The 26,822-nt window shown below is 48.2% G+C and overlaps 1 protein-coding gene across 5 annotated transcripts in view; it reads left to right on the top strand.

The window, feature by feature from the left end:
• Positions 1 to 26,822, top strand: part of CUX2 (cut like homeobox 2) — a 217,734-nt gene that overhangs the window by 143,443 nt on the left and 47,469 nt on the right. For all 5 annotated transcript variants that reach the window (XM_067539539.1, XM_067539542.1, XM_067539538.1 and 2 more), the window contains one exon: positions 18,034 to 18,112. In XM_067539539.1, coding sequence (XP_067395640.1) covers positions 18,034 to 18,112 — 79 coding nt within the window. The remainder of the gene's footprint in view (positions 1 to 18,033; positions 18,113 to 26,822) is intronic.

Genomic DNA, 26,822 nt, shown 5'->3' with positions numbered 1-26,822 from the left:
TCTTTCAGAGTCCCAGCGACAGGCCCGTCCTGGCTCCCTTTGTCATCTCTTGTTTTGCTCCCCAGTATTTGTCTTTATTTTCTTCCTCTCCAGCTGAGCCTCGGATGATTCTGCTGAGGTCCCCCAAGCCATTATAAGACACGCATTCCTGTCCCCCTCAGTCACTCTTGTCCCTGATGGCTTTGTCCAGCACCGAGAGCACTGCCTTCCTCACTCCTTTTTCAAGGCTCGTCCCTTGAATTCCTCAGCTGTTGACATTACTGTGGAACTTGGGATCAAATGGGCCCCATAGCTGAATCAGCCCTGATCTGGGGGTTTGCGGGACAAGCCCTGAGGAAGTTCTGCAAAGCTGAGCTGAAGCCTATCCCACTTACCAAAGCAAGGTGGCTGTGTCAGCCAGTTCCCTGTATGGCACTCGTCACCATCCTATCTGAGCATCTTTCAGGCGCTCCTGGGTTGTAGCGTCGCAGCCCCCCGAGGGACGGAAATGCTATCCCCACTTTACAGACGGGGACCTGAGGCACAGCGTAGATTAAGTGGCTTGCTCAAAGTCAAGGAATTGAACTCAAACCTTCTGTGTTTCAGCCCAGTGCTCTACCCACTAGACCATTCTTCCTTCCCCAGCCCCCCGTTGTATACTTTGGAGGGGTTTTGCCCAGGTGCTGTGTTGGATCGCTGCAGCAGGAGGGTGGTTCCATTGTGGGGTGTGTTCCCATGAACTCTTGTGTGTATGTATTTACGCCACCTGGAATCCTGTATTCTTTTTAATGCCACCTTCATCCCTTGGGGCCAGTATAGTACAGTATCGCCCAGCAGTGGGCATCCTTTTCTCTCCCCACAGCATCTGGCTAGGGAGTATTTCCTAAGACGCAGTCTAGTTGCTTTAACATTGAACAGCTCCCAGCCACCTGAGTTTCAGTGGGGGTGCAGTGTCATCAGAAGACACCAAAGTTAGGAGACGTGGGTTCTATTCCTGCGCCTCACATTGTTGTGTGACCTTGGACAAGTCACTTAAGTGCCCCGTGCCTCAGTTTCCCTATCGGTGTAATGGAAGATGATGACACTGCTCCAGCTTTATAGTGCACTCTTAGATCCTTGGATGAAATTATTATTTGTTCACCAGGCTGGCACAAGCCACCCATTATAGCATCTGTGGCTGTTGCGCTATCCTTCAGATAGATTTTCCCTGGAGATTGCTTTATTTCAGCCATCCATTGGCCGCTGCAGCTTTGGGGTTTTTTTCCTGCTGATTTCATTACCAGTTTCATTGTGGCTGAAAACAAATTACCATCCAGCAGTCAACCCTGTTACAATCCTTTCTCCAGCCTCTGAACGCGCTGCCCTGCTGCCAGTTTCACAGTAATTCCTCCGTAGTGGTCACTCCATTCTGGTTTTTGCTGCTTGTACTTTATAAAGGTTGCCTGTCCCTGAAAGGAAGCAGCATTGAGATGGGAAAGGTGCCCTTCCAATTTCCTTTAAAAAATGTAGTAGCCCTTTTTGAGCATTTTTTATGTTGTATAAAGAACACCTGAAAAGTTTTTGCATTCTCTTTTTAAGGGGATAGTTTTATTTCTTTGTGTGTTTTCTAGGTTAGAAATTCAGGCGTGTTCAGAGAAGAACACAGGACACTTGGAAAGCATAGCAGGGCTAGGACATCACATATTTAAATGGAAAACTGATGACTTGAGAAAGGAAAGTGATTATTGGAGTGTTTTAAAACCCTTGTGTTTGTTAAACTCCCATCTAGTTCACATGCCCAATAAACGAGTGGAAGAAAAGACCCATTTGCTACCTAAAAAAGCAAAAGGGTTTGATATATTCACAATGCACATGGAACCATCAACAAGAACCAGGGAATTTTAGGAGCTGCAAGTTGGGATGCTTTTGCAAAACATAACAACTTTATTGAAACAACAGTCTTATGAACAATATTACATATTCTTGTGTGCCGGTTGATGGTACTGTTTAGTTTGACCATCTACCTACACAACACACTGTTTTTACCTAGAACTCTCATAACAAGGGGCACCAGATATTTTATTGACCTTCCTGATAAATATAAGGGGAAAAGAGGACAAGTCCTCTTCTCTTCTCTTCTCTTTCTCCCCATCACCCAGTCTGTCTTTCTTTCTTTCTTTTTTTTACAGGCCGCCTTTATACATCACCAAAAAAAAGGGGGGAGGGGGTGCAAACTATGATTTTCTCCCCTTCACAATTTGCATTTAACATTTGGAGACTTCCATTGCTGTGTTCTCATTTGAGAGCTGTTCCTAGTCTTAAAAAAACACACACATTTGTTTTACTGTAATGAGTATTTATATTGAAATAACTGAATTCTCATCCTAGATTTGATCTCATGTTCAAAATAATAAAATCACCCTGATGCAATTCAAATTCTGCTCCTTTTGAGATGAGACCCTGAGGTGATTGTAACAAAGTTCTGATACTGGGAAGAATATCAACAGAGATAGGAGAGTTTAACCATTTTGCTAGTCAATTATAATAATATTTCTGCTTCCAAATGTTTAAAAAGTTCGCTTCATAAGGTATAATCAGGGCACGGAGGCTAGCCTGACAATAGTAATTAATTAGGCTATTATGCATTCTACAGTGATAATTGCTTTGCTGGAAAGTCACCAGCCATGAAAAAGACCCAGCACATAAATGTAATTCATCAATCCAAGTTGTTCCAGCATAGCTGCGTTTTCTCACCTGGAGTCAGTGTACACTGTGGAAGGAAACAAAAAAAAGAAATTAATGATACATCGATATATAATGGCTGAGCTCTTGCCATGCCTCAGATCAGTGGAGGATTTTGCAGGGGTGAGGGAGAACAGCAATTAAGTGAAGGTTTATCATCTCAAATGGTCATCTCTGGCATCTCCTGGCTGGCAGGAGGCATTTCAACTCCTCTCCCATTAGTGATTGTTATCGGGAGGGTGGGAAAACCAGCCATTCCAACAGGTTGCCCATGAAACACCACACAAAGGAGCTGGGAATTTGCGTCTGAGTTTGCTAAATGTATCCAACTGGCAGTGATGTTCTGAGCGATTAGACCATGTGGGTATTGCCTCCTTGCAGGCAGTGGGACTCTGGGCGGGCGAAGGAGATCTCTGAAGAACACAGTGTTGCAAATTTCTGGGTAGAATTTAGACCTTCATTTTGAAGCATTTGCTGTTTGGGTGGATTTCACCTCTGGGCAGAGGACCCAGCATGAGATCTAGATGCCACTTACATCTCATTTATACCCTCAGCCTGGTGCTAAGGTCCTCAAGGAATCAATTTGGAGGCACTTGGAAGAGAGGAAGGTGATCAAGAACAGTCAGCATGGATTCACCAAGGGCAAATCATGTCTGACCAATCTGATTACCTTCTATGATGAGATGACTGACTCTGTGGATGTGGGGAAAGCAGTAGACATGATATACCTTGACTTTAGCAAAGCTTTTGATACGGTCTCCCTCAGTATTCTTATCAGCAAGTTACAGAAGTATGGGTTGGATGAATGGACTATAAGACGGATAGAAAGCTGGCTAGATCATCAGGCTCAATAGTTAGTGATCAACGGCTCGGTGTCTAGTTGGCAGCCGGTCACAAGCGGAGTGCCCCAGGGGTCGTTGCTGGGGCCGATTTTGTTCAACATCTTCATTAATGATCTGGATGATGGGTGGATTGCATCCTCAGCAAATTTGCAGATGACATTAATCTGCGAGGAGTGGTAGATACACTGGAGGGCAGGGATAGGATATAGAATGACCTAGACAAATTAGAGGATTGGGCCAAAAGAAATCTGATGAGGTTCAGCAAGGACAAGTGCAAAGTCCTACACTTAGAACGGAAGAATCCCATGCGCAGCTACAGACTGGGGACCAACTGACGAGGCAGCAGTTTGGCAGAAAAGGACCTGGGGGTTACAGTGGACAAGAAGCTGGATATGAGTCAGCAGTGTGCCCTTTTTGCCAACAAGCTTTTTCCCTAGGAGGCTGGTGAAGCACTGGGATGGGTTACCTAAGGAGGTGGTGGAATCTCCATCCTTTAGAGGTTTTTAAGGCCAGGCTTGACAAAGCCCTGGCTGGGATGGTTTAATCAGGGTTGGTCCTGCTCTGACCAGGGGGTGGGACTAGATGCCTCCTGAGGTCCCTTCTAACCCTCATCTTCTAGGATTCTGTCCTGGTCCTTCTGCCCAGAGGCGAATTTCATCCAATGAGTAGAGAGCCTGTTTGTGAATAATTCCATACTGGGTCTGGTATGTGGTTGCATGTGCGCTCCTGGTTGCGTCCCCCTTTTTTCCTTCTCTTAAAGGGGTGATGTCAAGTTAAAAACAATGTCCTTTTGAGAAGCATGTTCCCTGCCTTATGTGATCAACCCAAAGTTAAATCTAAGTAGCTTTTCCCTTTTGTGCAGTTGGTTCGCTCTTTGCCCTTCATTCTACTTTCACTTTTTGTTTCTAGTCAGTTTCCTCTCCCTCTTCTGCTCCAAGCCTCATGAAGCAGTGTTTGGGCAGTAGATATTGTGCACTGCAAATGGTGGTATAAAATCCAAGTCCAAACCCCTTTATTTTCACTCACCTTTCTTATTTTGAAATGCATGTGAATATTATTATTGCTTTCACAATTTTTAAAACCTTTATTTTGGACAAACCCTATATCTTGGATGTAAATTACGACTTGACTAGGTATCACAACCCAAAATATTTTAAACAGAATGGGGAAGGAAGTGGAACCCAGCTATTCACACAGTAGAAAATGTCTCTATACTGCGATTTATTTTTCACACCACAAAGTGATTTGACGTTAGATCAGATGGGCCAATTTCCACTCTGCTTGAAGAAGGGCATCACTGATTAGCTAAATGGAGTGGCACAGCTGTACATCAGCGCTGAACTAGACTGTTTCTCTCCCCATACACACGCACATCTTTGCTGTCTTTCCAGCTGGAGGAGGTCAACTGGCCACATTATGCCATTGGGTTTTATGCAGAACTCTCCACTGGTTTCAATGGGGAATCTTATTTAAAAGCCAGCTATATTCTATAGGTCAGTACTACTTATGTGGATGGAAGAGTTCCTTGCAGGGACCTAGAGTGGAAACTCAGCCTTTGGTGCAGCTAAGCCAGTGCTATTGAGAAAGGAGATTTGGACAGTGTAGTACCCTTTCTGTAAAACTCAGCCCGAGGGGGCAGCCTTGGAAGAGGAAGGCTGAGCTGATTAGCCAGGGTTGGTTGATTAGTCACGAAGTGCTGTGTTTCACTTACAGTATGACATTTAACTTTTTTAGAACTCAGGTAAAATACCAACCTCCAGCCCATCACGTTCTATCCCAGCAAATGTAATATTTCATCCCAATGACTGGAGTGGAAATCAGAGGCCTGGAAGAGCTGTGTCAGGCAATTAAACAGCCTCGTTGGATCCGTGCTCACTTGATGATTTGTGTCTTCCCTGCGTGTGCTCTTTACGCTCTTGCTAAGGGCGGGCAGGCGGGTTCTCGAACAGAGTCAGGGCTGTGCAGATAAAATTAGAGAGAGAATTTCTTCCCTGTCAGGTACATCGGGCGGGGTTTTCAGAAGTGCTCAGCATTGACCAACGTTTGCACCCAGTGGGAATTTACCTCCAACTCCATTGGGATGATGATGAGAGTGTTTGAAAATCAAACCCTAATATAGAGGGGGCCTGATTTTGCTCCCATTGAAATTATTGGCAAAACTTCTGTTGACTGAACTGGGAACAGGAGCAAGCTCCAGACGACCAAACTTCCACCCTCGCCCTCCCCAGAGCAGTGGGGCTAAATGTTCATTATTGACCAGGAAGTTCTATTGTTTCATATTTTGCTACATTGAGAAACTAGAAGAATTGGCCCCACTAAGCCATGGGCCTGATCCAGCATGCAGTGCCATTGACTTTGATGGGCGTTGCAGGTAGGTTTCACTTTCTAGTTGCGATGTATTAGCCCTGTCCTCTTTTGCCTGGGTTTCTGGTAGGGAAACTGTTACTGAGATTTTTTTGTTTAAATCATGAAAATAGTTCAGTTCTGTCTTCATAAAAGCTGTTTTGCTAAAACAAAAAACAAACAAAAAAAACCTGTTAGGCCAAAACAACTCAACACCATCCCTTGAAGGCTTTCCCAGTGTATTTATTTAATTTGCTGATCCTCAAAACTAACAATTCCTAGCAACAGTGTCTAGAGTGGTTTAAGGTGGCCCATCTGCAAGAGGCAAAAATACACTCGGTGTGTCTCCAGAAAGATTTTATTATCTCCTTAAAAACTCAAGCGATTGGCTGATATTTAGGCGGATTATCTCCATCCGGAAAAGGTCATTTAAATTTTTTTTAGCTGACATTCCCTGAAGTTTACTAGGACTCTGAAAGAGCAGAGCCAACTACTGGCTTAAAGTACTGCGGATCGTAAAACTGGAGTCATCTGTCTGAGCGGCCTGGCACATCATTACGGCGTATTTCACCAGGGGCGCTCTCAGGTCCTGCTTTTAAAAAAAATAATCTGTGGATGAAATGTACTCCTTCCCCCAACAAAGCCTAAAAAAGGGGGCTGGAATATGAGGTACAGAATTTATCCCCCCAAGACAGTGTCAAGTTGTAGAACTGGAAGCACAGCGCACCTATGGCTGCTATTTCAGACAGCGGGTTTGGCTGAGATATTGTGGGTACCTTTATAGTTAGGGTACTTCTATAGGTAGTGTATAGAAGGTTAATGCATGTTGAATAGATGTGAATAGAAGCTGCAGACACGAGCAGTGTGTGTTTTGATGGCTAGAAACACCTCAACAGGTGGTGCTAGACATAGGTAACCAGCAACCAGTTGGACTCTAAAACTCTTTACCTATAGAGTAACCATTTACTCTCGGTCTTTGTAAAAGCGTCTTTCCCGTGGTTATGAGACGATGCCTCCCTCGGTGGCTCTTGAGCCATACATGTGATGTTTGCGGTGAGCCACGATTTCCCATGGCCCGTGTGGCAGCGTGAGGACAGCGAAGGGCTGCTGGGGAACTGCACACACTGCAGTTTGAGGTCTGACTGCCGCCCATGTAGACATACCTGAAGCTGCCTTTAATCTAGTTAGCCACCAGGTCCCTGTACTCAGCCAGCTAGCCCGTGCTGAACTCCTACTTCGTTACTATTGGTACCTGAGCATGACGCTAAATTAAAGCAAGCTCGGGTGTGTTTACAGGGGCTTCCATCACACCTCCAGTTGCAGTGTAGACATACCCATAGGGACTAGATGGGTATGGACCTGAGCACTGGCCTAGTAGATGTGGTCCTTCTCCGCCCCTGCCGGGGATGTGTCTGCCAAGCTGAGGATCACACAGGATTGCAGCGGGCGCCGGGCCGAGAAGTGACCTCTCGGACTTCTAGTGCACTGCCATCGTGCTGCTCGTGTGTGACACGTTCCTGAGCAGCAAATTGTGAGCGTCGTGCACCCCAGTGGCTAGAGGCCCACAAAGAGTGCATCTGAGCTGTGGCTGGTGAGAGGTTTTGGCGGTTCTCCGTTATTTAGCTCTAGTAGCGAGATTGCTTTGGGGTCCAAGGGTCACCAGTTCAAAGCCCAGCAGAGATCAGTTTCTCATAGCCTGAGAAAACTCTTTATGAGGTGACAGGAATCCTTTAAACACTGCTCATACACTGCGAAAGGGACTCAGTTTACATTCCAGGGGCTGCGGCCGTGACTTCCAAGGGCCCCTGCATGGTGCTGGACTAGCCCAGAACGTTTTGGGGAACTTCTCCACCGGCTGCCCCTGCTTGAGTGTTGGGGCAGAAGAGTCAGACTGGTGCGGTGATCACCCCTGCTGCTGGTTAAACTGCTCACATGTGAACAGTCACTCTTGCATTTCCATTGCTTCGTGGCAAGCTTTACCTCCCAGTTTCCCCGGGACAAAGATTGCAATAGGTTTGCAACCAAGAGGGTTCTATAAAAATGTAACAGGCTTCCATAGAAACAATTGCAAAACCTATAGGCTGAAATCCTGGTCCCACTGACGTCAGTGACAAAACTTCTGTGACATCATTTCACCCGTAAAATTGAAGCCAGTGAGGCCCTTTCTATAGGTTGTGGGAACCAGCCCCTGTGGAATTCCACAACAGGGAGAGAATTCTCAGTTAATTTCCGTGGGCAGCTTTCTAGCCCTATGGAAAGGTTACCTGTCCTCCTGTAGGGCTTTTCCATATGGGTTAAGGGTTATTTAAAATGTGGGTGCAAAGTCTTCTGTATATTTCTAAGGTGGTTAATCGCAGATCATACATTGATCAATTGATTTTAACGTTTAAAGTGCTTTGAAGATGAAAAGCATTATAGAGGCACCAAGTGTTACTTGTTATTACTGTGCTTTAACAAAGGCAACGCAGAACTCCTGCTGTACTAGCATTTGAGAACTTGGCCCGAGTGTTTCCATTTACTCTCTTACTTCTGTTTGTCACCCTATCCCTTGCTTTTACATTCCTTTCCCAGGCAGACAGATTGTCTAGTGCATAAGGCGTGGCCTGGGACTCAGGATCTGTGGGTTTAATACTCGGCTGAGCTACCGACTTCCTGTGTGACCTTTGCTAGATACGGCTCTCTCATTACAAGAAGTAATTTGCTCTGATGACCCATTCTCACCTCCTACTCAATGGTTGTCAGTAAGCCTCAAGTACCCGGCTTCTATCCACCTCCCCCATTGTTTTCTATGCCCTTGGATATGTAAATGTTGCCTTCTATATGTTTTCTATGTTTCCTATTTTGCTGTATCATTTCTACCAACTGCAGCTGAGGAAGTGAGCTGAGACTCACGAAAGCTTATGCCTGCTGAAATTAAATTCACTAGTCTTTAAAGTGCTACAGAACTCACGTTGTTTTTGCTGTATAGAGACTAACAAGGCTACCTCTCTGGAACTTTGCTAGATGGTATGTTCTACCCTGGGCCTTTTTCCAGTCTCTGTAATGGGGATGATTCTGCCCTCCTTCACAGGGAGGGTGTGAGGATAATATCCATTAGTGACTGTGAGGTTGCTCAAATATTATAGTGATGAGGGCTAAATAAGTAGATAGAGTTCCTCTTAACAAATAAACTAACTTCTTTTACCCTTTAACTCTGTGGGTGGGCGTGCGTGTGTGTCAGAAAAAGGAAATAAGTTAGGTATTGGAAGTATTACCCTCTATTGTGTGTGAATTTTAACAAAACTGTTACACAGATTCACACACTTCTTGGTTCTGACTAGAATGAACAGTTGTCTGTTTTCCATTTTAATATTACAGGAAACCCCAAAACTATTTTAAAATGGGGGGAAAATGGAAACACCTTGAGTTCTTGACTGCTATAGATCTCAAAGTTATTTCCATAAGTAGGTTGCAGATGGGGAAACTGAGGCACAGAGGGATAAAATGATTTGTTCAGTGAGTCAGTGGCAGAGCTAGGACCAGAATACAGGTCTCCTGAATCCCAGGGCATCCCTACTGGACCACACTGGCTCTCTTGACAAACGTAAAACCCAAGGAGAATACAGGATTCTGTACAGTTTATTTTCTTTCCTAATTCATTGCTCGAAGGGATACGTTTATTGAGCTTATTGCACAAGTTGTAGAGTCAACACTCTAAATAGTTCTCATCTCAGCCCCAGTTATACTGAGGCGATGCTTTTATTAAGTAAAAATTGGGCTGCCATAACATTTCCAATAAAAGTCAAGGCCGATGATTGTTTCCTCTCAAATGAGATTCATCTACGTGTTTGAAATTGAAAGTTACATGGTACTGACATGGGCCGTAATGTACAGACTTGGGTGCTCAAAGCCTAAGCATCTATTTTCATTGAGGCACCAGAAGAAGTGGCCTGATTTCCACTTCAGATGTCAGTGGAAGCTGTGAGTACTCAACACCTTTGATACCCAGGCTAATTTTAGTGAGTGATTAGAACCCAACCAGTGCCCACCGAAATTAATGGAAGGCTTTCCATTGACTTCAGTTGATGCCAGTTGGGCCCTTAGTGTGTATTTAGGTGGCTATTGTAGGCATCCACATTTGTAAATGTTGATCTCAAGCCATTGTGCTAGTGATTGCTAATGCATGTCAGTAACCCAATTCTCTTGTTCTTGACTGATCAAACAGCTGCACTAGAACAATGAGCCTCCAGAAAGGCAAAGTCTGCGTTCATCGTATCATGCAGGTTAGAGATGGAAAAGGCCTAGTAGACCAGCCAGTCCACCCTGGCACCGTAGGGATAGTGTGTTCTAGCACAGAAGCATTGCAGCAGCCTCTTCTGCTGAAAAAAAAAAAAAGGAGGAGGCTTAAATCCGGGCTTCTAAAATCACCTAGAGATGACGTGCAGCTGGGTAACGCAGAGAACTTTGTCCTGGTAAAATACGCACACAGCTCTGATCGGTTTCCGCTTGTGTTACTGGTATATTGCGCTGTGTTTGTGGTTTTCTCTTTTAAACATTCTGAAGCTGAATTTGTTTGTGAAATGCTAAAGAAAGCTCCCAAATTTCATTGATGCTGGAAGCACTAGAATGAGAAAGTGGGTTTGTGTATTAGATGTTCAAAAAAGCCACAGCTTATGCAATTTTAACAATAGAAAAATGATCTTTGTGCTCTAGTGACTGTGAGCTGGGAGGGGGAATGCAGTGTGTTCGGGTGGCTGGTGAATTACAAATGAGTGGTTTGCTTTTGTTTTGAATGACAAGCAATTTAAATTCGGTCTTGTGTGGAGGTTGGAAGCTTTACTAGCAGTGGGGGGAAAAGCAACCCTCCAAAGCCCTCTCTCCTTTAGATGGGTGAAATGGTGGGAGGCTGGAAGTTAGGACTTGGTTTGATAATGATCAAAGCAGTAGCTTGTGATTGGGGTAACTGATGATTACGCCATTGCTAATAGCACCTCTGCCAGTTGGGACCGGTTCGGGTTTAGCTTCAAATAGGATGTGGCGCTCTTTCGAGAGGAGCACGAGACAACTGCCTTTCCTTGGGTGGAAGGTGATTATTAATACAGACAAACTGCTCATTGTCTTATTTTTAGCTCTGGATTTATTGCAAATGTTAGAGTACAATTTAGCTGATGGGTTTTTCCCTTAGATGCTGCAGTGAGCCTTGCTTCATGGTGAGATTCAGGGTAACTCTTCCCAAGGATAAATGAACACAAGGCAATGTTTTGATCCTTGACTTTTTCTGGAATAACTGGAACTCTGTTACAATAGTGCAGGTTGGTTCAGGGGCTTTATCATAACCCTGAGCACTTATACAATCAATGCTCTGCACTTTCAAAGCGCTAAATGAACATTCAATAGCGAAGCTCTACAATGCCCCCATGCCGATGGGGAAAGGAGGCACAGAGGAGTCAAAGGCAAGTTTTCTAACGTGGCTGTCTGAAGTCAGACGAGGAAATCCACGGTTAGGCATTGAGCTGGGACTTGGGAGATCATGAGCTTGTTCCAAGCTTTAGCACAGACTTCCTGGGTGACCTTGGCAAATCACTGAAGCCCCGTTCTGCAGAGCACTTGAGAGTGGGCGGAAGGCCCAGAACCACAGAGGAGTTTAGGGTCCGAACGTACAGGAAGCTAGGAGTCTGAATCCCTTTATGGATGTAGCCCAAAGGACCTAACCTCACTGTGCCTCAGTCTTCCCCATTAGTGAAACGAGAGTAGTAATACTTTCCGATTCAAGGATAAATGCATCAATATCAGTGAGGCTCACAGAGGTACTCCAGCAACGAGCCCAAGAGAAAAACCGATACACACAAAGCAATCTATGGGTTCTGTTCTCAGAAGAGCTAAGCACCCTGGGCCACTTTCTTTTACTTGCCTAAATGCAACTTTAATCTGACATACGCGTCCCGAGTAACTGATTCAAGACCTTGCCAGCCAGTCCGTGGAGGAGAGAGAATCAGAACTCTGCAGTTCCCCCAGGCAGCCTGAAAAGAGAACCCAGACGGACGCCGTCCCAATCCTCACTTGCTGCTGCGGCGTCAGCCTTTTTCCCTAACTTTTGGTGTGAATCTAGGGCTTGATCCCACAAGTGACAGCACGTGGGTGGATTGCCACGGCTACTCAGTGCCCCAGTGAGATCAGTGGGGTTTCAGACAGGCTCAGCTGTGTGCCTGGATGCTGCTCCTGGCAGGGCCAGAGCCTTAGCGCTTGGGAAAGAGTCACGTGATCATTCATTATCCCAGCAGCGCTGATACAAACTTCCTCCCTGCAACCTCCAGAGACCTATTCAGTCCGTAGCCTCTGTGCTGAGCCTCTCCTCATTTCAGTCTCCGTGGCAGTTCGTGTTTGGTGATAAATCCATGTGGTCGCACAGAGATGCCTCTTTGGAAGTGGATATTTGCCTTTCATGGGCTTCCTAATTTTAACCCTTTTTCCCCCCTCTCTCCAAGCGCTGGAAGGCAACAGGTAATGTTCTCCAGCATCAGCAAAAGCAAGGCAAGGCACCGTGGGTCTTGCCGGCAAATCCATCAGAGATGAACGTGCACACTGGTAAAAGCTCTGAACAAAGTCACTTGGACCCAGATCCTCCAGGCTGTTTGAGCACCTGACTCCCACCGATTTGGATGAGAGCGAGGCGCGTAAAAACCTTTTGAGGCTCTGGGCCTTGGTGAACAAAGAGCTCTGCAGTTAGGTTTACAAAAACACCAGGCTTTGGTAAGCAAATGCTGAAAAATTAACTGGAGTAAAAGATTCATGCTCATCAATGTTGAATGGGAATATTGTGGCAGGACTAATGTATTGTTCTGTTATTAGCCAGGCAGCATGGCAGATCTTCGTTACTTTGGAATCGCACGGTGGGAGGCTGCCAAAGCCCCTCTGGGAGCTTGCATAGTACTGACGCTGCACATCCCAATGGGAAGGCGCCCTTGGTTTGTGAGGACCGAAAGCAAAGGCGGGGGAGTTGGTGTCTCAGCTGTCCCCTCCACCCCTGAGCTGTAGGTGTCCGCATGGCCGGGGCTTTTTGGGGTGTGTATTGTTGGCCCCAGCTCAGCCGCCAGTCATTTAAATAAAAGGTGAAATTCTTATTTCTTATTTAAGCTCCAGCATTAAATTATAATTTTCATTTACTCAAAGCGCATCAATGATTTATATTGGCATGACATTACTGTAGTGTTAGGAATTTAGCCAAAGGCAAAGGACGCGGGGTGTGGATCCTGGTGACTTTGTTCAGTGGTGACTAGTGACTTTGTTTGGATTGCTTTGACAGCCCCCTCCCTCCTCGCTGCCAGGTGGACACCTGGGACCACCTGCCCTCCATGGGGCAGCAGAGACTTGAGTGGAGTAAATGGGACAGCGGCTACAGAACCATAGCCAGATAAACTTGTTCCGACCTCCCGATGTGTCTCTGCCTGCTAACGTTGTCGTGATCGCTATTCTGTTTATAGTACAGTAGTGCTTGGAGGCGCAATCTCTGTTGGGGCTGCATTGTCCTTGGCACTGTACAGACAAATAGTCAGAGATGGCCATGCCCCTGTTTACAATCTAAATAGACTAGACAGACAACAGAGAGATTCTCATCATCGTCCCTGTCTTGCAGTTGGGTAAACAAGGCACAGGAAGAAGTGAGTTGACCAAGGTCACACAGTGAGTCGGTGGCAGAGCCAAGGGTTGAGTCCACATCTCTCGAATCCCAGTGCAGTGCTGTGCCTTAACTACAGAGCTGGGTTTCCTGTCTTGCTCATGGTTGCCTTCTGGGGGGCTCCCCCCGAGCCCTCTCTTGGGTTTTGGGGTTCCAAATTACAATAACTGCCCAGTGCATGGAAGTCCAGCTCCGGTTCTAATGGGTGTTTTTCCTCCTGAAGGAGAGGGACGGATTCATGCACCTAGACAGTGTTCTGCCTCTTAGCCCTGACTGAGACACGCGTAATGAAGTGAGGTGAGCACACTGGCTATCCTGTTTGTCAGCTAGCCTCTCTGCCAACCCATGTCCGCATTGGGGTGGCTATCCTGTATGCTGTTGGAGCCGTTCCTGGAGACCATGCTATCAGGGCTCCACATTTGTGACATTTTGGGGATATGGAATATACTCCAGAGTCAAGGCTAGCGCTAATCCATCTTCAGTTAGAAGCACATAAAGCCAATGAACTGCATGATTTGCTGGTCCAGTGGTTACAGCACTGGACTGGGAGTCGGGAAACCTGGCTTCTCTTCTTGCTTCTGCCATTGACTCATTGTGGGACCTTGGACAACTCAACTGAGCTCTTCGTGCCTCCGAGTCCCGTTCTGTAACAAGGGGGTAATGATCCAGATCTTCCCTTGTTGAGCACTGTGAGAGCTCCAGGGGAACAGAGCTGTATAACAGCTGACATTAGTAGGCTGTCTTTCTGCTGGGCTGGAAATGTCTCCACTAACTCAGTGCTTAGCGTTATGGCTAACCTGGCACATCAACACGGGGCTTAGAGTTGCTCACACTGGATCACCACTGTCATTTCTACCAGAGAGCTACAAGATAGAGTCTCTTCTGGGCTCATCTTGGAGCTGAGGCATGTGTTGCCAAGCCAGATCCGTGCTGATGATCCATGTGCATATGGTGTGTGTGTGTATAGATTTTTTTTTCCACTCACCCTCACCAAAGGGTTGAGAAGGCAGCTCATCCACGTCTCTGGCAGATAATTAGATGAGGTTAATGATCACGTGGGGTTTTCTGACAGTTTGAGGAGCAGCTGCAGAGGCGATCTGAGATGCGCTCCCTGCCCCCAGTGAAATTTCAACTACCGCCTTCACTCGGGTGAGGCATTAGAAGGAGGCGGTAACGGGTTGGCTTTGCTCAGAGGTGCCCGGTGCTGACGTCGAGGTAGCCGCGTCCCACCAAGTTCTTCTAAGTGGGATTCTTTGTGCCGTTGCCTTTGCGTTGAGGGTGCCCGTGTGGGGCCCCTGTTAGGTACCGTGAGAGTTTGTCTTTCATAACACGAGAACCAGGGGCACCTAATGAAATGAATAGGCAGCAGGTGTAAAACAAACAGAAACGTCTTCCTGCAGTGCACAGTCAACCTGTGGAACCTGTTCTCAGGAGATATTCGGAAGGCCAAAAGTGTAACTGGGCTCACAAAGGAACTAGATAAGTTCCTGGAGGATAGGTGCATGAATGGCTGTTAGCCAGGATAGGCAGGGTTGCAACCCCATGGTCTGGGTGTCCCTAACTCTCTGACTGCCAGATGCTGGGCCTGGATGACGGGCTGGATCATTCAATGATTGCCCTGTTCTGTTCATTCCCTCTGAAGCGCCTGGCATTGGTCACTGTCGGAAGGCAGGCTACTGGGCTAGATGGACCATTGGTCTGACCAAGTCTGGCTGCTCTGATGTTATGTTATATCTGGTGTTACTGGAAGGTGTTGCTGCTGCCGTCCCGCCAGCACCCTCTGATGCTGCGTTCTAGGGCCCAGGGGTGGCATTGTCTCGTCCTCCGGCCGGGAACCAATGCATAAAGGGAAGGACTGTTTGAAATTTTATGTCCTCCGGCAGGATATTTCCCAGACTTTTAGACACAGCTAAAGCCATTTCATTCTGCTTCCCCTGCTGGTCTGATCCCACCAGCCAGCACCACGGCCCTGCCATGCTCCAGCGAATCACTCGCTCAGTCTAGAAGGCCCAGAGCACCGATGTGACCAACGGTGGGAGGGTTAGCGTAGGCAGAGTGCTCCTACCCGCTCCGACCCGGCACCTCACCTCGTGTTCCTGCAGTTGCTGTGCTCAGTGGAGCTGCCGGGAGATTTCCCCCGAAAGGCCACAGCGAGCAGAAGGGCCTCCTTATCTGGTTCCTCCTGCCTGGAGGGAGGTCACTGGAGTTAAATCAATGACGCTGAATGATTGACCTAAAGCTCTCTGGGGTGGGAGCACTGTTAGGGACGAGTTATCTAGCGCTGGGTGACCAGGAGAGCGATGGATGTGCTGCCCCACCTGCTCTGTGAGCGAGGCCAGGGAAAGGTGAGGGGCCCACAGCGACAGGACTGGCTGTGACAGCCTCAGGCACTGCAGCACCCGCCCCTATCATTCCCCTGGCAGCTGGGGGGAGTCCCGTGGCGCTCACTGGGGTTGACTCCCAGATGCACGCAGGGCTGGTCTGTTGCTGGCCCGGTCCTGCTGTGGCTGCGTGTGAGCAGTTTCCATCGCCTTCCAAATGGCAGAGACATGCCCTGTCGCGCCGTACTCACCGGTGGTGACTCCAGTCCCTGTGGAGCTGAGCCGCCTCGGTCCCCTTCTCATCATAGGTGAGGGGAGCAGGTGGGCCCAGAACAACGCCAGGAAGCTCCAGTTTTGGCCTCAGATTATTTGTCCTCTTGCTCGATGATTGGCCCCTATAAATTCTGGCGTTGGTCTCGCTGGCCGTGGGCAAAGCGAGAGACTTGAAAGCAGGATATTCATGCGTTCGACTCAGGGGCCTTTGGCATCTCTATCTGGACGTGGAATCTGTAGCCTACAGCAAGGGCTGGGAAGGTTTTTCACCTCCCTGTTGCCCATTCTGAATGCCTGCGTGTTCCTGGAGCCTGATCACGCTCGCCTTTGAGTTTGGGAACCTCCAACTAACAGTGAGCAAAGACCGACCCCGGCGGGAGCAGTGTGCGAAGCACTGACGCATGGCAGGGCTGTCTTCCAAGTCATTCAGTTGCTCTGATGGTTGGAGGAGGGGTCTGAAAGCAAGGGAGATGTTGGTTCTGTTCCCAAATGTGCCAGCTCCCTGTATGACCTCAAGCAAAGCCCGTGCCCCTATTTATCTACTTAGACAGCCCCAGCAGCTCATGGATGTTAATGAATTTGAACTCTCAGCACCCCTGTGGTGTAGGGCGGTGCTGTTATCCCCGTTATACAGTTGCAGAGCTGAAGTGCAGATCCTCAGAGGTGTTTCAGCTCCTAACTTCCATTGATTTCAATGGGGGTCTGGCCAGAGAGACTAAGTGACGTGCCTGTGGTCTCATGGGAAGTCTGTGGCAGAGCCCAGACCCCCTTTCCTCATCTGTACTACAGGGATAATAACAATTCAGCACATTAGACAAAAGGTGCTAGACACGGGTAAAGAAGCATTCTTAGTTATTCTAATCTTGGGACCTTATCACGCGGCTTTTTATAAAGTGCACATAAATATCACTTCCAGTGTTCACGTGTAAATACGCCAGTCCCGTTTTCAACTCTGGTCAACTAGACAAACCATATAACAGAACCAGACAATGCGAAGAGCTCATCAGAGGAGCAGCATGTGTGGATGGGGCTGCCTCTTCTGTGTTGCTGTTAAACCGTGGAAAGTTGGAAGATCATGTTAGTGGGCAAAACACATAAAGGTAAAAAGCAAACAATTTGGTGGAACAGATTTATGTGTGTAGATTGAGCTACGGGAGCTAGGAAATACACTTAGTGTTCTCTCTGTCTAGCTTAGGGTTTTCTATCACCCTGTCTCTGTAAAATCTAAACACTGCACAGGTCAGTTAAGTCAGCAAAGCACGCTCCGGAGTGAACTCTGTGGAATCTTTTTCTCTGGTCACGTCTCTGGTCATAGGATGCTTGGTCTGGGGTTCAATTTCTTTCCCCATCCCAGTTTCCTGTTATACCGTGGTAGTGAAAACAACTTGATCAAAGAAGAGGGTCCTGCAGCACGTCCTCTGCGTTGCTCTGTTGTTATGATCTTAAAGGCAGTGGTGACCCCTGCTAAAATAATTCCTAGAATAAGGCAGAAAAAACCCAGCAATCGTAACTTCTGTTCAGAAGCAGCAGCAGGCAATAAAACAAAGGGTCAAAGGCTGGTAAGTGTTGTCATCTTGTTTACTGGTTAGAGAACAGACCCAGCAACTGTGCAGTGAATGGAGCTGCACAACTCCAGCAGTGTGATGAGAATGTAGGTGGTAATTCATTAACTCTTTGTAGCCGGGCATGGATTCTGATCTCAGTTACGCTCATGCCAATCTGGAGTATCCCCACTGCAATCGATGCGTGGGAGAGGAAGGCCTGCCTGTGTCTTGGGATGGAGTGACTCCAGGTTCATGCCAGCCTCGCTGAGTCCAGAGCCTGGCCCCTCGATGAATTCTTCTTTTCTTTAAAACCCTGGTTTCACCTTTCTTCACCTAGTATTTCTATTTTCCCGCAGGTGATTGCACTTAGTAAAAGAAGCAAGGAGGCTGAGACGGCTTTCCTCAGTGTTTACAAGCAGCTAATTGAAGCCCCAGGTAAGGAACGCGTTAGCATAACTAATGAGACTAGACAGAGGCTACCAAGCAGCCGTTCCTGTGTACGTTGCATGTCCCAGCACCCTGGCCCCGTCCTCGTGCTCTGGGCTTTCTGCCGCTCCCGTCTCGGGCGGCGTTCCAGTGCCATTTGGGCTATTGCGCTGTAGCCTCAGTGGTTGCTTTCCCTGCATTGCAGCCGGGAGGGTGGCTGCTCATTTTGTCCATGTTACTTTTGAGATCCGAGTGGAACCGACCAGGAAAAAGGTCTTTTGCCATCATCGTGTTTCGGCACATGAACCAAATGTGTCTTGCCATTAGAAAAGGAACGTGTTTGCTCGATCCTTGTACCACCACTGCTGCTATCCCCGGTTGTCTTTCTGACGGTAAGTTAACTGCAGCGAGTGAGCTCCTGCTACAGCCCTGCTCCCGACAAGGAAGTGCAGGTGATTTTATGTCTCCAGAGGGACATGCACCGAACCCTACACCTGCCGCGGTTCGTGCCCAGCCGTATGTTTGTCTGATCCATTCCGAAAGGGGAAGCTGATCAAAGGTGACCCCCATGTTCAACATATGGCCACGTGGCCTCCTGTGCCTAGAATAATCCATCAGCCCCTCCACACTATATATAATGCCAGTGCTTTGCGGCACAGGGACGCCCAGCACCGTGCAAAGGGCATCGCAGCTACCTTGCCAGATCCTGTTTGTCGGCTCACCTGGCGTAACTGGTGAGTGTTTGACCGGCAAGTAAAACAACATCGGTTTTGTCATTCTCATCATCTTCCTAAGGGTGAGGGAGAGGATTTTGTGCCTGGACCGGTAAATGTTCACAACTGGTTTAGCAAGACTGTGTGGTCTCCAGCTTACCGAGGGGGAAACTGAGGCACAGAGCAGTTAGGCAATTTGGCAAAGTCCAGTGGCAGAGCCGGGCCTTGCTCTTGGCTCTTGTTCAACAAGCAGGCCGCGCTGCTTCCTGCCAGCCTTGTGTGTAGCACACAGCGGTGTGGTCCGGTGGTTAGGGTGCTGGCTTAGCAGTCAGGAGCCCTGGGTTTTAATCCTGCTTCTGCCACGCTGGCTGCGTGACCTTGCCAAGTCACTGTGTCTCTGCAGAAATGGGACTAGCCGCTGCCTGGACCACTGAGGCCAAAACCAGCTCCCAACGCTAGCCCTCGGCACTGGTAAGCACCTTCCCCAGCCGTGGAGCCGTTCTGCAGTTGCTGTACTCAGAGCTCCCGCAGGGAAAGGACCAGAGGCTCATAAGGGTCTGCCCCCCACCGCTAGATTTGTGGCCTGGCCCCACATAGAAGGGCTGGCCCCGGTTTTTTAACTGACCAGTAAAACACTAACCCTCGCCCGTGCAGCGCCCGGCAGGAAGGAGTCCCTGGTAGCGAGGAACCAGCCATGCTGTCAACAAGTCTGAGGATGAAGAGCTCCTGCTTGCCGGGGCGGTGCAGGAGGGCTCCGGCAGGGGCACTAATTCATCGCGCAGACGTTTCGGAATAACAAAATGTTTTAATGATTTCTTAGGGGAATTCGGGAGACACATTTTTGTCCTCATTAAATTTTATCCTGTGATACAAGAACCAAATGTCAGAGCTGTTTCCAGAGCCCGGATCTGTTCGCTTCCCCCTCCCCGCGCAGACCCCACCTCGCCGCGGGCTCTCGCTCCTATCATTTTAGACCGCGAGAGAGATTCCTTGACGGGCGAATTCTTTGCAGAATACTTTAGAAGCGACACACAAGTCCCTGATTCAACAGTTTTGTTTTGAATGGCTGCTGTCAGCTCGGCTCTCTGGCAGAGGAGGCGGTGGAGGCGGATTGTTCAGCAAGTATTTTGATAAGCGAGCGGGGCGCTGTGGTTGCAATTACGGAGGAAAATCGTAAATCTTTTCGATATTGTTCACGCAGATGTGGCGTGAAGTGGGGGGGGAGGCAGTAAAATGTGTTAAAAGCATAATTAATGTCATTGTTGTCGAGGAAGATTTGATTTAAGCCTCCATTTGACTTGTGTAGCAGTGATGGCTGATTTCTGTCTCGCACTGGGCAAACCCATGAGGTGCAGACCAGGGCAGGAGGGAAGGGGCTTGTTAGCAGAGGGACTGGAGAGACGCAGGTGAGCGCAGGGGCTAAGAAGAGGGAGATACAGGGAGAACAAGGCGTTTTGTCTCTATTGAGGTTTTGCCTCCACTGCAGCCAGCAGCCTAACTGTGCTGTTGCACTCTGGGGTGTAGACAGGAACAGCCACGCTTTGCACTGGCAACGTTTATACTGGTTTCCAGCAGGGGCATACTTCATCAGTGCAAAGAGCAGCTTTTTCTGTCTACACTGAGGGCTGAAACTGGAGCAAATCCCTGGTGTAGACAAGACCTGAAGCTACGTCTACTTGATGAGCGGCATAGCTCCGACACTATGGCTACTCCGCTGTAACCCCCAGGCGCAGACACAGCCTACAGTGACATAAGGGGTTTTTCCATCACTGTAGGAACTCCACAGCCCCATAATAACTGTGTCAACCTAAGTTTCAGTTGTGGATCAGAGTCCCAAGATTTAGCCCCAAGTCCTGCCTCTTCCTCTTTTCCAGAGGGGCTTCTTCCAGAGGGGCTTCCCAGTGCAGGGGGAGGTCCCTTCTAGCAAAGCCCAGCTCTGCAGGGGCTGTCTGGCAGGCCGGGGCTCCTTGGGGGGCATGTGCAGGATGGAGCAGGGGTGCGGCTCCCCCAGCCATTGGCCCCGGCACTGGGGACGCCGGTGTCTGGAGGCTCTGGCACGCTAGGATCTGGAGCAGCCCCTGCTCCTCCCTGCCCGTGGGGGACTGACATGGCTGGAGTAGCAGTTGCTATTGCCTTGCGGTGACCTGGTGAGCAGGAGAAATTCCTTCCCTCACCCCCTGTGGCCATTGAGTGACTGGGGTGGGCACTAGACGTGGCGATCAGCCCCTGGAGAATACGGCAGCTTTCCCAAAGGGGTAGGGGGCTGTGCGCTCGGCAGGGTCTCCGGGGGGGGGTTCCCGAGTCATGCGGGGAGCGGCACTGTGTCACTCACACGGATGCCAGCTGGCGTGGGAAGACACTGCTTAGCTTTCAACAGCAGCGCTGGGTGACCGGCTCCTGCACATGTACGGGAGGTTGAGGGAGAGCTCATGGGCTTGGCCGGCTTTGCCAGCGAGCTGCTCGGGGCCACTGGAGTCATGGAACCGTCCCAGAGAGAGCCCTGCACATAGGGGACTGGGAAATGCCCTGCAGAGGGTCCGCCAGCAGTGGCGGGGGGAGGTTTCGTGGTCAGATGCCTGAAGAAGGGATGAGTGAGGGTCCAGTCCTTATTCGGGCAGGACTCCTGCTGAGTCCAACAGCAGCAAATCTGGCCTCTTGACTTTAGTGCCAGTGGGAATTTTTGCCCGAGCAAGGGCTGCAGGACTGGCCCCAGCGGGAGGGAGGGGAAGGAGTCCTGTGCGGATGGGCTGGCTCCAAGGAGACAGCAACGCCTCTGCCAGGTCGGAGGAGGCGAGAGGAAGGCCGTGGCAGTGAGGGCAGTGATGTGCTGAGCTGGGTGTGTGCGGAGGCCAGGGGAGAGTTCAAAGCAGGGGGACGGTTTTGCTCTGGAAGTGGATGGGAAACCAGCACTGGTGAGTCAGGCTCTCCCTTCCAGCCACCTGGAGTCTCTCAAACGCGGAACGCGCCGTGTAGTTTGCTGGAGCCCCGTAGCAGTTCTGCAGCTGCTGCATGCGGCTCCTCGGCAGTTTTGATGTAATGTGTAATTAGACGTTAACTAGAGTAATGTTCTGTGCGTCTCACATGGAGACGGAAGGTTTCAGGACCCGGGAAGGCAGATGAATTATTCAGTGAATAACTCAGGTAAAAACAGCAACGCTGAGTGGAAAATCCAACCCAAAAAGCCAGGACAGCCCAAGCCGAAGTGTTGTGTTCAAAACATCAGGCCAGATTCAGTTCTGTTTCACCCAGGTCTCTGCACTGCCTGCAGTGGGGATGGATGGGCAGCATCAGAACATCCCCTGAGCATTTAACACTGGCCTCTTTTGGACCCAGTATTATCAAAGCTGGGGGCATGCTGCTTCAGAGGCAGTAAGGGACCATCCAGAACTTTCACCCAAGCCGTAAACCCGAAGCGAACCCTTTTTCAAAGTTCTCCAAAGTTTGATCGACTCGTGTATTTAAAGTCGGGACATCCAGTGAGCTGAGTTTCAGCTTGAATCCTTCAGCTTGGAACCCACACTGAGCCTCTGACCGTTCTCAGGTTCCCCCGTCACTTGGGCTGCCGAGCTAAACCACGTGGAAGGACAGGTCCCTAGGGCACAGCCTTCAGTTACTGATAAAGTTTAGATCAAAAGATCCAAGTTATAGGGCCCACTCCTGAGGTCCTTGCTCAGTTTGGACTCAGCACGTCTCCAGGCACAATTCCCATTGGAGCCAGGACATCGGGGTTCGGCCCTTCCTGGTCACAACTGGGCGGGTTAGAGATCGGACCAAACCAAGTCCCTGCTCCTGCGCACGGTCACTTCCAGGATCAGGGCCTAACCCCTCTGATGCAGATGCCGCAGAAAGGAAGAGAATGGGAAATATGCAGCAGTTCCTTCACTCTGAGATGTGCGAGGTCAGCTCCCCTCCTCTCTCTTTTACAGACACCCCCAGACTTTCCGATCAGACGCCATCCCTCGTCGGTGCTCCGTTCCCTCGAACACTCCCATCTCTCCGCGGGAGACCGGGGGGAGTTATTTTGTCTTTTCTTTACCAGGAATTGGGTTTTCCTGGACGTTACCAAGATTTCCTAACGCAGCTGAAAACGCAGCTCTTATGGGCCCATCAACGAAAGACATTCCCCTTCCCTGTGCTGTGGTAGTGAATGCTAAAATAGCAAGCAATCACGCCAGCTAGTGGCTCAGTTTGGAATAGGTGATTTCATAAAAATGTCAGGCCAATTTTCATTTTTTAAAAAGGCTACATTTTGCATTCGAGTATTTAAAAACAAATCAGCTGGTTTGGTCTCTTGTGAGGATAGACTCTAATGAAATCAAAACAAACGAGTCATTGAATTAAGCATTGTGTGCACACATAGGTCAGTAATTGCCTTGCGAAGCCCATGTCAGTTTAACCCCACTTTCTTTTCTGAGGGCTGCTCCTGCACACACTGATGCACGTGCCAGTTTCACCAGCGTGGCTCATCTCGTGAGTAAAGCTACACACCTGCATGGGTGTTCGCAGGATTGGGCCCAGCGTCGGGAGCAGATCGCTCCACAGGCCACAGACCGGGACAGGAGGCAGGGGGATGACATCTGTGACACCAACCTAAGACGAGGGACATACAGAATGATTCTTCCAGTGTCATATTCCCTTTAGTGTCAGGGCCTCTTTCTATAACCCCAGCCTCGCGATTCTTCATTTCAGGTGTAAATTGTTTCTAAATCCTGTGTCACCTAAATCAGTGGGAACTTTGCCATTAACTTCACTGAGCAGCAGATCAGACTCGAGGTGAGTCTGCTGAGATCTTGGCTGAGATGCCGCATGTGTCGACCGAACGGCAATCTGGGGCTACAGTGAGTTACATCCCTTGAAGTGAAGGACATCGGAGAGGGTCACATTTGCTTGGCTGTACCTTTAAGATGTGTTGGCCAAATTAAAGGATATATTAAATTTCAAACACTGTTTTTAAAACGTACATCTTAGGCAAGTTGATTTTATTGCCTCTGTTGTCTCCATGTGGACTGGTGGTGTTTAGCCCACGGATCACATAAAATCTCACCTCTCACATGGGCTAGCCAGGAAGGAATGGTGGTATGATGGTTTTAAGCTCAAACATTTTCCTTTGAGCTGCCAGGTCCAAAAATATATAATCAAAATGCAAACAGCTCACATCTGAAGAGGAAATGTTTAGAAAATGTGTCATTTTTATTTCAGCAAAGGCCTAGCTGATGAAAGAAGCTAGATGGAAATGCTGATACAGGCAAAACTCCATCGTTGCTTTATTACACGGGGTAGTGGCATACGTTTTTGCTATTACATTATTTCTTGTTACAAAGAGACAGAGGAATTTGCCATAACAGATTGGATCATTGGTCTGTCTAGCTTTTTTATTCTGCATTGGCTGTTCCCTGATGCTTCCGGGGCTAGCAAGAAAAGACCCTCTTGGTAATTCACCTAACCAGTATGTGGAGTGGGAGTGAGGTGGGAAATCCTTCACGACCCTGCAGTCTATCATCTAAGGCCCTGGAGCATGAGGTTTAATTACCTCTATCGTTATCTTAGCTTGCATAGCTACAAATGTTATTAATGGCTGTAAAATTATCCTTTTTAAAATCAGCCACACTATATGTCTTCATCTGATGACCCTCTGCAGCTGTGAATTCTACAGGTGGACTATCTGCTGCGGGAAGGCATGGCTTCCTTTTATTGGTTCTAAATTTATGATCCTCTAATTTCATTGAGTGTCTCCTTCTGCTAATGTGTGCCAAAGTAAGAAGAAGGAGTTAATTTCCACTCTGCTGTGGGAAAGCAGGAGCCCGTCGTCAACTCTCCATTAACTTGTTTCTTTACTGTAGCTTCTTTGTCCAGGGATAATCCATCAGTTATACCAAGGAATCAGGTTTATTCAGTGCTGCTATATGGTAACACGATACCCTTCTGTAGTTGCCTTCAATCCAAGGATCTCAAAGTGCTTTATAAACATTGTTTGTATTTATTTATTTAGATTTTAAAAAACTGAGACGACACCTATCCAAGGCTCCAGACACCCTAAGACATCATAAATAATACAGGAAAATCCGAGCAGTATTACAGTCATCATCAGGAGAGGAGCTCAGCCAGGCAGCCGCCTATAGAAACTCCGTCCCACCCTGTCATTATTAATGGCCATGCCCAAGCTGTCTTTTGCAGCATGCCTGGAAGGTCACTAAATCCAAGCTATTGGTCAAGGAATTTAGCCTCACAGCATCCTGATGTAATCAAATTATTGGCTTGTATTATTATTCTCATGTAACATATAGGGAAACTGAGGAACAGAGCAGTTAAAGCTATTATTTTCAGGAATCTTGGGTGCTTCAATTTTGGGGCATCCCATATGGGACATTTTGGGCCCGATCTTTCAAAGGTGCTGAGCATCTGCAGCTCCCACTGACTTCAGCTGGAGCCGTGAGCACTCGGAAGCTTTGAAAAGAGCCCGAGTTTCTAAAGTTGGGCATCCAAAAGTCATCGATTCATAGATTCCAAGGTGGAGAAGGGGCCATTGTGATCAGCTAGTCTGACCGCCAGGATAGCACAGGCCAGAGAACTGCCCCCACAATAATTCCTAGAAAGATATTTTAGAAAAACATCCAATCTCGATTTAAAAATTGCCAGTGTTGGAGAATCCCCCAGGACCCTTGTTAAATTGTTCCAGTGAGAAGCCACTTTTGAAAATTTGTGCCTAAGTGACTTGCCCAATGGATTAGACATCCCAGATCTCCTGACTTTCAGCCCTGAGCCAGAAGCCCAAGACCATCCATCCTTCCCTAGTTAAGGGAACACTGGGATTTCCATTATTAGCCCTGTCTTTCATGGGTTCCTCTCACTCAATCGTTTTTGCCAGGGATTTCAACTAGGACAAAACCGAACCTCAGTGTGGGGGGGTTCTTCGCCACTGTTAGGTACATTGGGTCTGACTCTCCTCTCACGCCAGGGTAAATCAGGAGTAACTCCACTGGAATCATAGCGTGACATTGTGGTGAAACTGGTGCAAGTGAGAAGAGAATCAAGACCACCTTAATGAACAGGACATGTGCCGGTTTTGACAGCCAGGGAAATTGACATCATCTCTTAGCCACAGAACAAGTATAGAATGAGCATCAGCTGGTGATCTTCCAGCCCCCCCACCTCAGCAACTACCTCCTGAATCTGGATGGAACTATCTTTAGGGGTTAGAGAATAATCACAAGCTCCTGGGTTCTGTTGTTTGCTCTGCCACTGATTCACTGTTGTCCTTGGGCCATTGCTTTCTGTGCGTTGCTTTGAACAGCTGCACTAGAGTAGCACAAAAGAACTTTCCCAGTTTTGGAGACTGATTTTACATCAGTACAGCGCATTGACTCACGGCTGCAGAGGTGAAAGTTTAGTGCACAAGCTTTGATCATCACTTAAGTGTGTTTTCTTTTTCCCTGCTATAATTTTGATCAGAATGAGCCTTTCCTCCTCTTGGTTCTTGCCAAGAAAGGGGGATTTGGAGAGATTCTTTATACAGCTGCTTTCACTGTAATGAGAAACTAACTCAACATATTTAAAAGCAAACAGAAGGCTTTCCCCCTCTTTTAGCTTGTGTACCTTAGTCGCTCTGCCTGACATTTAGTTGATGTGTCAAATAATTCCTCAAGACAAAGTAAATGGGATTTCCTTTGATACAGCGATTCTTCAGTTACAGGCGTTTTAAGTATGCATAATTTGACAGACTCCTCTTGTTATCTGGTCTTTTATTTCTATAAAGAAAACCACACGGCTGATACTGGGTTTCAAAACGAACAACAGTGGCCTCTGGATTTCGTCAGAAATTACTGTTGCATGAAGAAATGAATGGAGAATGGTTTTCCTAGACCAGCGGTGGCCAACCCGCGGCTCGCGAGCTGCATGCGGCTCTTTGGTCATACAAATGCGGCTCCGCGGCTCTTTGCTGTTTGTTCTTTGCGGCTCTTTGCAATTGACAAGATTTTTGGTGGCGGGTAAGAGACGAGGGGAAACTG

This window comes from Emydura macquarii, unplaced genomic scaffold, assembly GCF_026122565.2.
Source record: "Emydura macquarii macquarii isolate MOO-44397 ecotype Brisbane River unplaced genomic scaffold, CSIRO-AGI_Emac_v2 contig_554, whole genome shotgun sequence".
NCBI lineage: Eukaryota > Metazoa > Chordata > Testudines > Chelidae > Emydura > Emydura macquarii.
The sequence above is the reverse complement of the archived record's forward strand: the minus strand, read 5'-3'. Positions and strand labels throughout refer to the sequence as shown.